At 30.1% G+C, this 15,608-nt stretch overlaps 1 protein-coding gene and 1 long non-coding RNA gene across 2 annotated transcripts; one reads left to right on the forward strand and one right to left on the reverse strand.

Moving 5' to 3' along the window:
- The first annotated feature begins 969 nt into the window (after positions 1 to 969).
- Positions 970 to 3,485, forward strand: LOC146923443 (uncharacterized). Its single transcript, XR_015009731.1, has 4 exons — positions 970 to 1,405; positions 1,928 to 2,061; positions 2,571 to 2,681; positions 3,032 to 3,485. It is a non-coding gene; the product is annotated as an uncharacterized LOC146923443 (long non-coding RNA).
- A 7,043-nt stretch (positions 3,486 to 10,528) lies between these two features.
- Positions 10,529 to 14,542, reverse strand: LOC146923444 (WRKY transcription factor WRKY24-like). The gene is made up of 5 exons (XM_085708589.1): positions 14,165 to 14,542; positions 13,444 to 13,629; positions 12,361 to 12,998; positions 11,910 to 12,074; positions 10,529 to 11,179 (listed from the first exon to the last, which is right to left on the reverse strand). The coding sequence occupies exons 1-5, from the start codon at positions 14,480 to 14,482 to the stop codon at positions 10,747 to 10,749; spliced, it is 1,740 nt and encodes a 579-aa protein (XP_085564715.1). The 5' UTR covers positions 14,483 to 14,542; the 3' UTR covers positions 10,529 to 10,746.
- Between the last annotated feature and the right edge of the window lie 1,066 nt (positions 14,543 to 15,608).

Below are 15,608 nucleotides of genomic sequence, written 5' to 3' on the forward strand. Positions count from 1 at the left end.
ACATGCATAAATATTAGTTGAGTCAGTGACAACTTATCTTGTTTATTTGAGTTAATGCAATAAAATTTATTACCGAAAAATTGTTAAGTGAATGATAGTTTAATTTAATCAATGTCAAGTTTCCTCTACATTTTATTAAAAGTAAATTACATTCCCCTTCATCAAGTATGCTTGAATTACACTCTCCTATCCTCTTGTGTTATAATATACATTCACTCATCTCTTATTCAAAACATATTAGAAAACATTTCATCTTGAATTACATTTTTTTCCCTCTTATGTTAAAATCAACACTTTACTCCATCAATAATTATTATATTTCTAATAATTTTACAAATAAATAATAATCTAAACACATCGAAAAATAGTATTGTGTGTCTATTTTAATATAATCAAAATATAAATACATATTTTTCGCTATTTTTATTCACAATTTCATTAAATATAGTTTTAAACACTATTATAGGGGATGTGAGTATAAAGTTTACTTTTCAAGAAAATGAAGTGTGTATTTTAACATAAGAGAAGATATGAGTGTAATTCAAGCTTCTTTTAGTGGAAGGGAGCGTAAATTACTCTTTTATTAATGACAACTTTTCTCATGTGTGATTGTTCTATTTAATCAATGTCAACTTCTCCTATACATTTTGGTTATTTTTGAAATTTTAATCAACGGTCACTTATCCCATTTATAAATGTTTACTTTTATGTTGTCGTAAAAAAAATGTTTACTTCTAAATATTATTCTCCTTTCTTAAAAAAAAAAAAAAACTCCTTAAACAAATATATTATTTATTATTTATTTAGATCAAGCCACTTAATTTTTTTTAAGGATAAGCCATTCAAAATATTAGTATTTAATTTAATTTTAATCTAATTGTTATGGTACGTACACTGCCAAGCTTTTCATTTTAAGTTTTCAATTTTTTCCTCTAAAAAAAAAATCAATTTTATTTCTCTCAATCTCTCTTATTTTCCACCGTCACTCTCTCATTTGGTATTTTATTTCTCTCTCTTCAACAAAATGAAACTTGAGAAGCTCTCTTCCCCAACAAACCCTAGCCGCCGCAAGAACACTGTTAACGGTGTTCTTAGTCCATTTTGACCGCCTTTGGCCAAGTTACCCTCACAATCTTCATCTATTTCTTCTCTTCCATCATCCTATTAAGTTTATTTTCAGATCTGATAGACATTTAAACATCCGAACCACCATCTTCTCTGATAGATCTAGACCAACATAAACAATATTTTGAAAAACTATCACCATAAAAAGACTCTCCTCTGTCTCCTCTACAAAACCCACAAAGAAAATCATATATCGAAATACCTTCGCCGGCGACCACCGTGCCGGAAATCGCAGCCGCCGCTGTTATGGTCTGAAATTTCTGGGTTGGTGTATCATTAGGTCATGTTCTTCACATCTTATGTCTCTATTCACCTCTTTTACTTTCCCTCCATCAATTTTTTTTACTTCCTTTTTTCTTTCATCATTCTGTCATTTTTATTTTCTTTCTGTTTAGAGGTTTAATTTTATTCACAGAAGGAAAATTCGTACTTTCTCTAATATTGGTATGAGTAGTTATTTATGGTAAAAAAAAAAGTTATGATATTTAATTTTTTCTTTCGCATCATTCTTATTTTGGTTATTCTTAGTTTTTTTTTTAAAAATATTTTTACCAGAAGACTCAGACATATTTAAGCGCTAAACTTTCTTCTTGTTAAATCTACAACCTGAAATCTAAACCTAAACTTATAAAAGGTGATGTTTAAAAAAAAAAACAGCCAAATATTGATATGTTATATGTTATATTGTCATTCATGTGACTTTCCAGTGTTTACTTGAGTCCTTAAACCTTGTCCATTCCAAATCCGAAAATTATTGAAAATTATTGATAGGACTGATAATATTTGAGTTTCTGTGTTGCAGATAATTTGAACTTACAAACTTCATGTCCACAAAATTCCATGTTTTGTTTGAAACTCTCATTTTGTTTCTATGTTTAAAATCACCATTGTTTGTTGGTGGTAATGACATGGATTTACATCTCAGTTAATGTTACTGTAAGTTCAGAACCTCTTCCTTCTTTATCTCTTTTTTTGTAAATATATCATGTTTTTTGTCTGACATTTTAATGTAAGAGTTCAAAATCAAAATTTCTACCTTACATTGTACTAATTTTTGTTCTTTCACCAATCAGTGATTCTTTTTGCCAGACATCATTACTCTTTGCCAAAATTTCTCCACCGTGAGCCACCAACACCCACCCTCATTCCGGCAACCTTTACTAAAAAATCATATTATTTTTTTTTTTGAGAGAAAAAATCATATTATTTATCAACCCATTCTACTATTTGTTTCTATTAAACCATATTATCAAATTTTCAGAAAAAGTTAACATGAAAATTTTGTTTTCATCTATCTATCTTTGGATGCACCACAGCTAAACTCTTTTCTTATATATATTTTTTCATAAAAACTATATTCACACAATATTTCATAATTAAACATTCAAAATCAAACTCTCCCCGTTGTTTCCTCATCATTTATTTAGACATGTCTTTCTTTGTAGTTTCTTGGAGGGACACCATCATTCGAGTTTCCTGCAAAACAAAACCATTTGTTGGAGTGACAGAACTTCATTTGAAGATGAAATATGCAAATAATGAATATGAACATAAAGGTACAATAAGTCTCTTACCCATCATTTATTTATGCTTGTAGTTTGTTAATCTATTGATGTAGATTTTTTTTCTTACAAACGAAATTATATGTATTTTCTCGAAGAAAGTTTAAATGTTATTTTTGAGTTGTTGGAGTGTTTAGTTGCATCTTTTTTTGCTTCTAGATTCTGTTCAAATCTTTTTGTAGAATTTTCATAATGATGAAGTTGAAGAAAAACAGAAGTTGTAGTATGTTAAAGATGATATGAACAAAATAAAAAATAATAATGAAGAATGCATATGTGTACAACTAAAAAATTGTGAAAAATTGGTGTTATGTCTTTTACTTACCCCTTTCTTGGTTGTGCAGAGACGAAAATCTTCAAGTTTTTTGCAAAAAATATCATCAGTTGGATATTGGAGTTTAAGATTACAAAGGGAGGAGAAAAATGAAGAGCAAAATGATAGATATGGAGGAGGAAAATAAAGAGCAAAATGATAGATATGGAGGAGGAAAAAGGCAATTTGAAATGAAAGAGATGTAGAGAGAAAAAGAAACTGAAAAAGAGATAAATAGTGTGAAGAAATAATGAAATTTGTGGGAAACCTATGTATGAGCAAAAGAAATTTGAATTTCAAATTTGAGAGCCACAATTCGAATTTGACAGCCAAGCATTATTCTAATCTGTAAATGTTGGTATCTGTGAGAATTTTGAATCACATGTTCTCTCAAAGTGGATTTGTTTTGTAAAAGGCAAATACTTGGTTACTTCTCAAGGAAAATGTGTTGTAATATGTAGTGAAAGTAAACTTTATGGTTACATGACATCATTAGAGTTGGATGACATAATCTTGTTAGAAAAAGTAATATTTAGACATGATTTACCCTTAAAAAAGTGATGTGGCAGAAATTCATTAAAGGTTAAATTTGTGTTTTCCACAACATGTTTTGTTCTTATATTAAGGAGGATTAGTGCTCTTCTGATGCAGAAGAAATATGCAGAAGATATTCTTCTGATGCAAACAAAAACTCCACCTATTGTACTCACAAACTCCATTCCCAGGAAATATGACAAGTTTCCTAAGTCAAACATCTCAAACTCAAGCACTAAACTAGCCTTGAATTTTCTTCAACTCATCAGTATTTGATCTTGTAAAGAGCAAATCATCTACATGTCATACAGATATAAAATGACTTGATTCTTTATATTTGAGCCTTTAACATATACTCCATGTTCAGATATGCACTTAGTTAATTCTGAGTTTGTGAGAAAGTTGTCCGTTCTTTTGTTCTAGGCTTTGGGTGCTTGCTTTAAACCATACAAAACTTTTCTCAGCCTATACACTTTCCTTTCATGACCTTTGATCTCAAAACCAAGTGGTTGCTTGACATATACGTCTTCTTTCTAATGGTCCATTCAGAAAAGCAGACTTTACATAAGTTGATGCATCTTCTGGCCTCTGTATGTTGTTATTGCAACCACTTTCTAATAGTTTCAATCCTTGCTACTAGAGCATATACTTCATTAAAATCAATACGAGGATTTTGTAGGAATCGTCTTGCTACCAGTCTTGCTTTATACTAAGCAATCACACCATTTGATCTCAACTTCAGCTTATAGACCCATTTTACATCTATAGCCCTCTTATCTGACATGTTAACAAGATCCCATGTCCTATTCTTTGTAGCTTTAATATCCTCTTTCATAGCAACTAACCAGTTTCGATCCATCATTGCTTGATTCAAATTTATTGGTTCTGATTCTGCTAGCATCGCTTCTTCTATTAGATTACCTTCTTCATCAACTGATTAATCAGGAAATCTATCGTACTCATTCAGTTTCACTGATTGAGTTCTGACTCTAGTTGACTTTCTTAAATATTGATCAGGCTCAACCTCACCAAATTGTTCTTCTTCTTCTTCTTCTTCTTCTTTATCTAACACATTTCCAACTTTATTTGTGTTTCCAGCATCCTTCTTTGAGATATTTGAATTCTGATGTCAATGCCAGCTTTTACTCTTTTCAGAAAGTTAAGAAATAGCTTTATGAAAGTTAAGTTGAATTCACCAGAAGGATGCAACTACCTCTGGTGAGCCTTCCAGCATCCTTCTTTGAGACATACATCTGGGGAATTCATCTATGAAAGTTAAGAAATAGCAACTACCTCCAAGCGATTTCACCTCAAATAGTCCACAGACATCTGAATGTACCACCTTTAACTTGTGCTTTGACTTCATAAGCAAGTCATTATTGAATGACTTCCTTGCTTGCTGAGCAACACATCATTCTTCGCACAACTGCTTAGGCACCTTAATCTGAGGGAGACCATATACTATTTTCCTGTTATGCATTAGGTTCAGGCTCTTTAAATTCAAGTGACCATACCTTTGATGCCAGATCCAATTCAGATCATCAGTTACTATTGAGATCATTATTTCGAAATTTTTATTGTTGGACAAAGGAGTTTTCAAAATCAACCTTGTTTATGCATCAAACCTTCAGTTCCTTGTTTTCTAGCTACATGGTATAATTCTTATCAAACAATTGACATAAACTTATCTTATTACTTGACATGGAAGGAACATATAACACATCACTTATGATTGCTTCATGACCATCTTTTCTGATCTTCACAAGAATGTTCCACATATCATCAAAAGTAACTTGGCTATTACCAGTCTTATTTGTCTAGATACAACACATTAGCATTTAAGCATAAATTCTAGATAGTAACAAACAAATAACAAATTTGTGCTAATCTAAAGTATATATATCACAACAACTATACACTAGATTACTGCACCAATGCATTCTCTATGATGATCCTCTATACCTCTAGATATATCATCTGCACCTCTAGAATGAATTACTTCAAGTCCTAACATATTTCAATCGCAATTAAATTTAGTAACTGGTTAATAAAAAAAATTTATGTTTATTATATATATTCTTAATTTTTGTAGAAATTTTAATTTCTTTTTCTCCTAAATCATTACAGTAGATTTCTGGTATAGTACCTCGATAGGTAGGTGGATACCCAACTACTACGTAAAATTCATCTCAAAAAAATGGAGATATACACGGTCACGGTCAAGTTTTATTGGCCTTTACTCCATATGTCACATTATGAAGGTAATTAATATACACATTTAAAGCACAGCAATTGATTTAGGCCTCAAAATTGTGCTCCCTCCGTTCAAAATACATGTCCAAGTCAACCACTTTACATATGTCAATGCACAATTTTGACTGTTAATATTTTTAGTTATCTAAAGTAAAAAAATTATAAAAATTTAATATTTTGAAAATATTTGTCAAGACAAATCAAACAACATCTTACATGCTAATATTTGTATTTATACATTAGCTAAAAAGTATGGTCAAAGTAAGTCAAGTGAATAGTGCAAATTGCGAAAATTGGGCATGTATTTTGAAATGGATGGAGTATTTATGTTTTAATTGCTTCATAGTATTAATTTTATCGATTAATTAATTAATTTGCTACTAATAAATTTAATAAAAAATTATTTATCATGACTCCAAAAAAAAAATTAAGTATGACAACAAAAAACTTATTAACCATGTAGATATATTTAATATTTATTTTTGCATTGCTTAATATTGTAAAAATCAGTTAGATTTTTAACTTTTAATTTACTATTTTTTTTACTAAGATTTAATTTTACTAATGTTACTTGTTATTATGTAAAAGGTAAAACTTCAAAATTCACTTTAGATCTTTAGATTTGTTGGGCTGACTTGGTAGAAATTCGATCATTTATAGTTCACTAATTTTCATGATAAAATGAGCTTCAATTATTCCAACAAAAAAATGAGTTTCAATCACTAAAATGGTTCTCATTTTCCAATGTGTTTAAATTGCAAAACAATTGATCCCAAAACTCACGAAATAATACGTGTTTAATTTTTAAAATGTTGGTCAAACTTTCAATTTATTTCCTTCGTATTTAAATATATTGTATATCGCAGTCAATCACTTCATACATGTCAATACACAACTTTGACATTAAATATTTAATTATCTATAATAATTGATTTATAAAAACTTGAGTATTGTAAAAATATTCATTGAAACAAATCAAATAACTTCTTACATAATAACATTTATAATTATATATATTAGTTCAAAAATATGATCAAAATAAATTAAATAAATAATGTACATTGTAAAATTGTGACATGCTGTATTTAAAAACAGATGAATTATAAGTTTACAGAAATCATGGAGGAGTGTGGGTGAAATTGGCCAACAAGATAGTGGTGTTATTTTGTATGAACAAGGTCGGCCTAATAATTTTTGAAAATAAGTGGGGCTTAAAGTAAGGTTGAATATATATATGGGGCCTTTTTTTATTAGAATATGATGTTTTTTTCTTGTAAAATCTAATGAAAAATAATTTTTTGTTGGGGGTTCTAAAGCGAGGGCTTTGGTGGTCTTATTCTTAGGTCGGCCCTGCGGACAACCCACTTATACACTTTAAAAAATTGAATTTCTAATCAATAAACTATTGGGTTAATTATGTTTTTGGTCCCTACAAAATTGCAACCTTGTAAGTTTAGTTCTTACTTAATTTTAATAGCATTTTTAATCCCTACAACAAAAAAAAATTACTTATAATTTTAGTCTCTGCTAAAATAAATTTTGTTTAATTATCCTTAAACTCTTAAATTTTTTAACGATTCTTTTTATACAAGTTTAGAACACTATGAACGGTTCATTTACTAAAATCTATAATTTTTTAACATGAAATAAATTAAATATGAATTTTTTAAAACGACAAAAGTTTAAGATATAAGTAACAAAAATATGGACGTAGAAATCAAATTTTTGCGATATTTTTTTCCGAGGACCTTTTAATAACGTTCTTAACACGCCTGTAAAAAATTGTTGAAAAACTTGAGAGTTTAAGCATAAATTAAACAAATTTGGATTGAGTAAGGACTAATATTGAGTACAGAAATTTTTTGTAGGGATTAAAAATGCTATTAAAATTAAGTAAGTACTAAATTTACAAGGTCGCCATTTTGTAGGGACCAAAAACATAATTAACCCTAAACTATTTGATAAAAAAAAATTAAAGTCAATAAGTAAAAATATATTAATAGAAAAAGCACCACAAAAAAAAAATATCAATAGAAAAAGACGTTTGGCGATGACATGAATATGTGATTGCATTGTTCATATGTCCCAAGACATAAGACATGTGAAGGACCTCTTTCATTTCCTAGACAAGGTACAAGGATATGGCTTAATCTTTTAAGGTATATCTCTTATCTCCATTCTCTTTAACGGCTACCATCCCCTGTTTGTTGGATATCCACCAATCTCAACATATATAATCCACATTTTATACATGCAACACGATTTATTATTAAAGCATTGTAGTCACATTAAAACTTTAATCTTTTGATGAATTTTGGTTTTGACAATATTTTGGGTTTCCAAAAAATGCAACTTTTTCATCCCCTACACTGCGTCATTGTTGCAAATGCATTGCAAATTGCTGACATTATCAATGGTGTCATTATACGTCATCAGCATATTTATGAACACGGCACTAACTTTTTTTAATTAGATCTCATGATCTTATCTACAGATGTTACCTATTCAACTTGATTTTGGATCTCACAAAATAAATGAATATTAAAGACCCTGTTAACATACTTCCTACGGCTTATAAACAAATATGGTTATGTTAATAACAAATGTTATAAGAATATTATCAGGTTTAACTTGAGTAGAGATATTAAGATATTGGAAGAGATCCTTTTAACATGTACCAAAAAATGCTCTAAGGGAGTAATCAAAAAAAAAAAAATGCTCCAAGGGCATTGTTGAATACATAAAAAAGAAAAATTTGTTTTAAGAATATAAGTAAAAGTAGTCTTAAAATAATGATTAGGTCACCTTTTATAAAATAAATTACCTCTTTAGTTGCTTAAAGGTTTTTTGTTAGCATTTTCCATAAACAAAAATCTTCATAATTACTTCAAAAAAAATTGTTTTTCCTCAAATATGAGTAAGTGTCAAACTAATCTACCGCGTTTAAAGTTTGTTCGCGAGCACAATAAGTTAAATTATAGTTGATAGATATATTTTTTCCTGACCAAAAAAAAAATATACTTTTTAAGCTCATGCGATTAAAATAGATATATTCGATAACCATCATTTTTCCTCGAATCTATAATTTATATTTATTATCATATGCTTCCTCGGTGTTTTATTATAGATCCTTTTACATTTTCACTTATATTAAGAAATGTAGTTTATTTTGTATTGAAAAAAAAATTATTAGTGATTTTGCAAAATTGTCTTTTATTAATGACATAAGACCATCTACAACAGAACACTCTATTAAAGTTATTTCTTTCAACCAAAGATTCTTTCACGCAAATTAGAACACAAATCATCATTTATCAATATCTTTGTTAAGTGAACAAAAGTCATTTTTTTAGTCGACTCATCGAAAGCCAAAGAAATACCTAAAATCCATAAAGTTTCAAACAAAATTTTAGGCTACATAATTTAGTGTGACTCGTTTAAATTTTAACCAATTAAAAACTAATACTTGGGAATATGTTGATGTCCCTCCTCTAACAAAACAAAAAAAATTATTCCCTCCGGTCTCAAATGTAAAAAAAACTTTTCACTTTTTAGATTCATTCAATAAATGATGTATGTGGTCTATAAATGAATCTAAAATGTAAAAAATTTCTTACATTTTAGACTGGAAGGAGTAAACCTTAAACAACCATACACACTAGATTAATTGCGTGAATCCCTCTTTCCTTCAAATTTAATATCCTTGATGTCATGTACGGCAAAATATAATTGGATGGGCTCAAAAATAAGCTAGGTCGGCGGGGAGGGAAACTTGGGAAAGCATGTGTAACTAACGTGATGACAATAAGCTAAGGACAAATCTATTTGCACTATTTGGCATCAAGCATAATAAAGATACTAATAAAAAAGCCATCAACAAAAAAAAGCATAAGGATACTAATAACGTGTGCATCACGTAAATGTCCCTATCATTTCCACTTGTCCTACATTATTACATCTCTCATTAAAGAGAAACTTCCAAAAAATCTTTCTGCAAAATTACCCTTTTCACACTTGGCATTTTGTATAGTGTACTAGGATAAGGAAAAAGGGTAATCATGTCTTTTTAAGTGTAAATGATAATATTGACGGCTACCCCACTTGGAATAGATGAAGGTGGTAACCTGGAAACATCCATTTATGTATAGAGAAATTAAAAAAAGTAGGATACTATACCAAAATTGACCTTGACCAGCTTGCCAAGCAAGAAAAATGTACAATCTAGTAGCACCCATATTTGACCAAGTTTGGTACCAAATTAAATTCATAACAAGAGTCACATTTGCATACCAATTATCACATCTAAGTCACACGTATTTAATACACATTTTTCAAGTGAAATATTTTGACATTTTGTAGATTATTACCACATGAACAACAATATTAATTATTTTGATGTATATGTAATTTAACACATTAGTATTTAAAATTGCATTAGCAATATTGAATCAAGGTTCCATTCGATCCTCCTAAAAATTGTAACACGAAAATTACAAATTTGGTTTCATGTTGTCAAAGGTTTGGCTTGTCCGATCAAGATCAAGACAGACGGTCTAGATTTTATGATTTGAATTATGGATATAAAAAAAATAAATCAAATTTTACAATGATAATTTAACAGTCCAATCTTGATCGCACATGCCAAATGCGGTTAACTACATCCAATCAACCCACAAATGATTAAATATGAAGCTCTCTTCCTAACTAACGCCAAGAGAAGCCACAAACTAATGAAAAAAAATGCACAAAAACCTTGTGTATTGGAAAATAAAAGTTGTGAAATGTATACCAAACCAAACCCATCCTGTAGAAACTTTACAAGAAAAAACCAAACATCCAAAAAAACAAATGCAATAAATGGAATGAAGTTTATCTTATTTGTAAAAATAAAGAAAATCCTAGACCCACTTTCCAAAATTTCCAACCTTCCATGTATCTACTAAAAATGAAAGAATCTTTTCAGCAAAGCAAAGATTCAAGGAACATGTCATCTTTAGGTTCTTCCTTAGCTCTAGAGGAAAAACCATTTTCAGCCATTTGTTGTTGTTGCTGCTGCTGTTGATTCATGTATGGCACCATTTGATTCTCAAACCTCGAGAATCCATAATTTCCTTGGCCCTGCAGCATTTGAAGGTTGAATGGTGATTGTCCTTGAGGTGCTTGTTGTGGCCTCTGACTCTGAAGAGGCCTTATGGCCATTGCTCCATTGTTTGGATTTGAAGGGTTGTTTGGCATTGGTCTGTTCACAGAATGGCTTCCACTTCCACGAGCAGCGGGGACATCATGGTTATGCTTTCCCTCATAAGTTGTGATCACAGCCCTTAAATCATGTGAGGCACGTTCGACATGCTTCCTCACTGGACAGTTAGGGTGTGTGCATTTGTAGTAACTCCTACAAGTCATAAATTAAACACAAAATTAAATAACACAATCTAGAACATATAAAGCACCGACACAGAACGGACATAACATGGACACCAACACAGACATTGACAAGTCAACGTTGATAATAATTTGAGAAAATGAAATAACTATATGTAACCATATCTGTCAGTGTCATGTCGGCGTCACACACGTGTTCAATTTGAAGTGTATGTGATATATATAGTCTAGAACTACTATTCTTTTTCTAGAAGCATGCAAATTTGAGAATATTATAGTTGCCAAATTTGACCAAGAAATAACCAAATTAGAAAAGGCAAGGAAAATTGGTACAGGTTTAGCCTATAGTAGAGTTTCCAAAAAGAAACAAGCAATGATGCTAAAGTACCTAAAACAGATAGAGAAACAAATACTCCCTCCGGTCACATTTATAAGCAACTTTTGCTTTTTTAGGTTCATTAAATAACTAATGTATCTAGAATATAATATAGTCTAGATACATCACTTATTTAATGAATCTAAAAAAGTAAAAGTTGCTTATAAATGTGACCAGAGGGAGTACAATTCATTACACAATTTTAACTTTTTACCACATTTGACCAAGTAATATTTGTAAACTGCTATCATGGGAGTGAGGAAATCCATCATTGGATACTCAAATTAACTAGTAGTACTTTTGAAATGAACTTCAAAACAGTATAAATTTCAAGAAGTAAACATAAAGTTAGTTATTTTTTTACCTTGGATTTGGATTTCCCTTAACAACTTTCTGTCCATATTTCCTCCATCTGTAACCATCATCCAGGATATCAATGTCACTTGTTGTCTGAACTACAACTCTAGGTTCTCTCACAGTTCTACTTGCAGGTTGTGCTGATATACCCTCATTTTCACCTTCATTTTTCCTGAAAATTTTATGTAAACTTAAATTAGCCATGAAATAAAACCTACATAAATGAATATATCAAGACAAGACCATAGTAGTTTTAAATTGCAGTCCACAACCACAATATAATAATATATGAGCAACGACATCACAACTGCAATTGCGGCCGCATCAGCCTGCATTTTACTTCAACATAAAGGCTCGTGACATAATAAAATTGCGACCGCATCAGCAATTTAAGAACTTCAATAAAACATGGAATCATATTTATGGTGCTAAGTGTTAAAATAAAATAAAAAATTTACCATCTTTTAGCCTCAGGTTCCTCTTCATCAAATTCATCACCAGCACCACCAGATCGACTCCTTTGGTGAGAACTCTGCTCAAAATCATCATCACCTCCAATTGATATTGAAGAATTCTCAGGAGTAGCAGCAGAATCCATTTGTCCATTACCATGTGATGCATATGACTGATCATGGATTTCATTGATTGGATTAACAGGAACAACCACGAGAGCATTAGAAGATGATGACGAGTTTCTCCTTGTGCATTGAGGCTTAGCATGATTATGAGTACCCTTATAAACTATCTCAGTAACTTGTCCCTCAATTGATCTCTCAACTTTCTTCTTAGTAGGACAGTTAGGGTAAGTGCATTTGTAGTAACTTCTCGGATTTTCACTTCCCTTAACTTGCTTTTGTCCATATTTTCGCCAATTGTATCCATCATCTGATCTTCGGCTTAAGGTTTGAGTTGGTTGCTGTGGTTGCTGGTAACTGGAGTAGTCTGATTGAAATCCATTGTTGGTGTTGTTGGTTTGAACACTAGCAATCTCAGGTGAAAAACTCTGCATCGAAGAGTTGTTTTCAGTTTGTATCATATTCTTTTCGGATGAAAAAGCATTCTGATTTGTGTTCTCTTGATAACTCCATTGCTGTTGCTGTTACATGAAAAAGTTGAACATTTTTAGAGAAAATAACTTTTTCATTTCAAAAACCAATAAGATAAAAGACATAGGTTCAAAAAGTTGATCACATTATTTTTGTTGGATTTGGATTAGTTCTAGTCATAACTTCAAAACATCGATGATCATTGGATCAAGATCAAACAGTGCAGAAAGAAAGCGCATTTTGATTAAATAATATTAAATCGCAAAATTCTAAACTTGCAATCTAGACTGTCCAATCTAGACTAATGGACCGTCAATAATGTACTGACTACATGAATGTGTGACATTTGTAAGTGCAACAAATCCAACTTCAATTTTTTTAATCTCTAAAGTAAAGCTTAGCTTTTGTTAAATCACAATCACATACAGTAACTCAGCTTAACATACAAAGAATCCAAACATGCAATAAATGCTTAAAAAATTGGTTACAACATACTTGTTGAACTCCACCAACAGTTGATGATTGAAAAGTTGTTGTGGATGCAGTAACAGCAGCAGGCCCTTGTTGTTGGGTTTGAAAAGAGAAATTTTCCTTTCTCATTTGCTGATTCCCCTCAGAATTGTTCATCCAATTGTAGTTGCTTTGAGCAGCAAAAGCACCAGTTGTAGGTGATGGCAAAATCTGCATCAAAACAAACAAAAACAATATTGACACATGCCCATAAATTCAGTAACAGCATTAAAATAGACAAAGAAACAAAAATCACCAAAAAAAAAAAAACTAAAGCATGTTCATATTCAACCTTCAATTGATTAAAAATAAATGAAAAGCTCTTCTTCAACATCAAAACCATTGAACATATGTCAAAAAAATGAAATTAATTATTTAGTCAACTCCAAAAAAGTCTAAACTTTCCTTTGTTCAAATTTTTCTTAGCATAAAAAATCAATAGTCAACAAAAACCAAACACAAAAAAGAACAATCTTAACAACAACAAAAAAAAAAACATGTTTTCTGTCAAAAACAAAAACAAAAACCAAAAAACATGTTCAAACTTCACTTGTTTATAATCAAACCATTTAAACATAGATGATGAAAAACCAAGACAACCCATGTCAAAAAATAACATAAAGTTCAAAACTTTACTCTCTAAAAACAAAAAAAAAACTGAAAAAAACATCAAACAAAAAAAGTGAAGAAAATGAAAGAAACTAACATTGGAAGAGTTAAGCATAACAGGAGAATCAAGAAGGTCAGCAGGGCTTAAACCAGGAGGAATAGCAAAGTAAGAAGAAGGAGAAACAGGGGGAGGTGACAAAGGCAAAGAAGGAGGGGGTGTAGACTTGAATTTTGGCACACCCCTTGAATTGTTATTATCATCTGAAGAAGCAGCAGAAGGAGAAGCTAAAAGATCAGAGAAAGTTGTTGACATGAAAGGGTGAGTTGAGAAAGTGAAATTGTTGAATGAGTTCAAAGAGTTTTGATTATTATTATTATTATTATTTTCAAAACTAGTTGTTGATGAAGATGCCATAAGAAAGAGAAGAGAAAAGGGTGGTGAAGTTTGTTTTTGTTTTTGGTTTTGGAAAATTTTGATGTTGAGAAATGGAAGGGGTTAATATAAAGAGAGAAAAAAATGGGTTATGTTCATGTATGGACGTAATGTTTAAGGTTTGTGTTTCTATTGGGTGGCGTTATTTCTTAGAAGGTTGTAAAATACTGTATGAGTGGTTTTTGTTTTGTTTTTTTTTGAGCAAGTTTTTGTTATATATTTGGAACCTTGTATTGTTATATATTTTTTGGGATTGTTTTTATTTAATTTAATTAATGTTTTTTTTATTTTATTTATGGGTCAAAGGTTCTAAGTTTGACTAGATTATTGGCAGATAGCACTAAGATTTGCTTCTTTGTGTGTATGTAAAATGCAATGTATGTGCTTCTTTATCCTTAAAATGACATAAATTCTCTTTTTAACACTCTCTTTATAATAGTAGTTATTGTGTCATTTTATTGGGTAAAATTAATATGATTCATTTTTTTTGACAGAATTAATATGATTCATGTACATTGAAAATAGATCCTATATAAATACACCCTCCGGTCACAAATATAAGCAAAATTTCATATTATAGATACATTTAATAAATAATGTATGTTGTCTACAATAAAGACTACATACATCATTTATTGAATGAATCTAAAACATGAATTTTTGCTTATATTTGTGACCGGAGGGTGTATGTATTTATATTTGTCTTTTCGATAGTTTTTTTTAAGAACTATTCATCCAAGGTCACACATGTCAGAATGCATATAGGTTAAAAAGGAAAATAAAACTAAAAAAAGTTTTGGATTCATTTTAATATTATATATGTAAGACTTTTTGAGGTCATCGTATTTTATTATTTTTTTCAATCGGTTACTTATGCTAGAAGTTGAAACTTTTCTTAAGAAAATATGTCATTGCTTATTTTACTGTCAATTATTTAACCTTATTTTATTGTATTTCAATACTCTATAAAAAAAATAGTTTATATTCTATCTGTAAAATGCAATTTATGTGGCACATGGTAAGTAATCTAGAATGTGTATGGAAGCTTTATCATATATTTTAAAAAGGAAAAGGAAATTAAAATAGTTTTTCTTAAGGGGAAAATTGA

Source organism: Medicago sativa, chromosome 5 (genome assembly GCF_051527215.1).
Source record: "Medicago sativa cultivar Bolivia chromosome 5, Bolivia_mono, whole genome shotgun sequence".
Classification (NCBI taxonomy): domain Eukaryota; kingdom Viridiplantae; phylum Streptophyta; class Magnoliopsida; order Fabales; family Fabaceae; genus Medicago; species Medicago sativa.

Bases quoted from the DNA above. Each gene is read 5' to 3' on its own strand.
- LOC146923444 (XM_085708589.1), bottom strand. From the start codon at position 14,482: ATGGCATCTTCATCAACAACTAGTTTTGAAAATAATAATAATAATAAT. The intron at 12,999-13,443 runs GTATGTTGTAAC...TTCATGTAACAG, and splicing joins CTGTTGGTGGAGTTCAACAA to CAACAGCAATGGAGTTATCA. The intron at 12,075-12,360 runs GTAAATTTTTTA...TAAAATTTTCAG, and splicing joins GAACCTGAGGCTAAAAGATG to GAAAAATGAAGGTGAAAATG.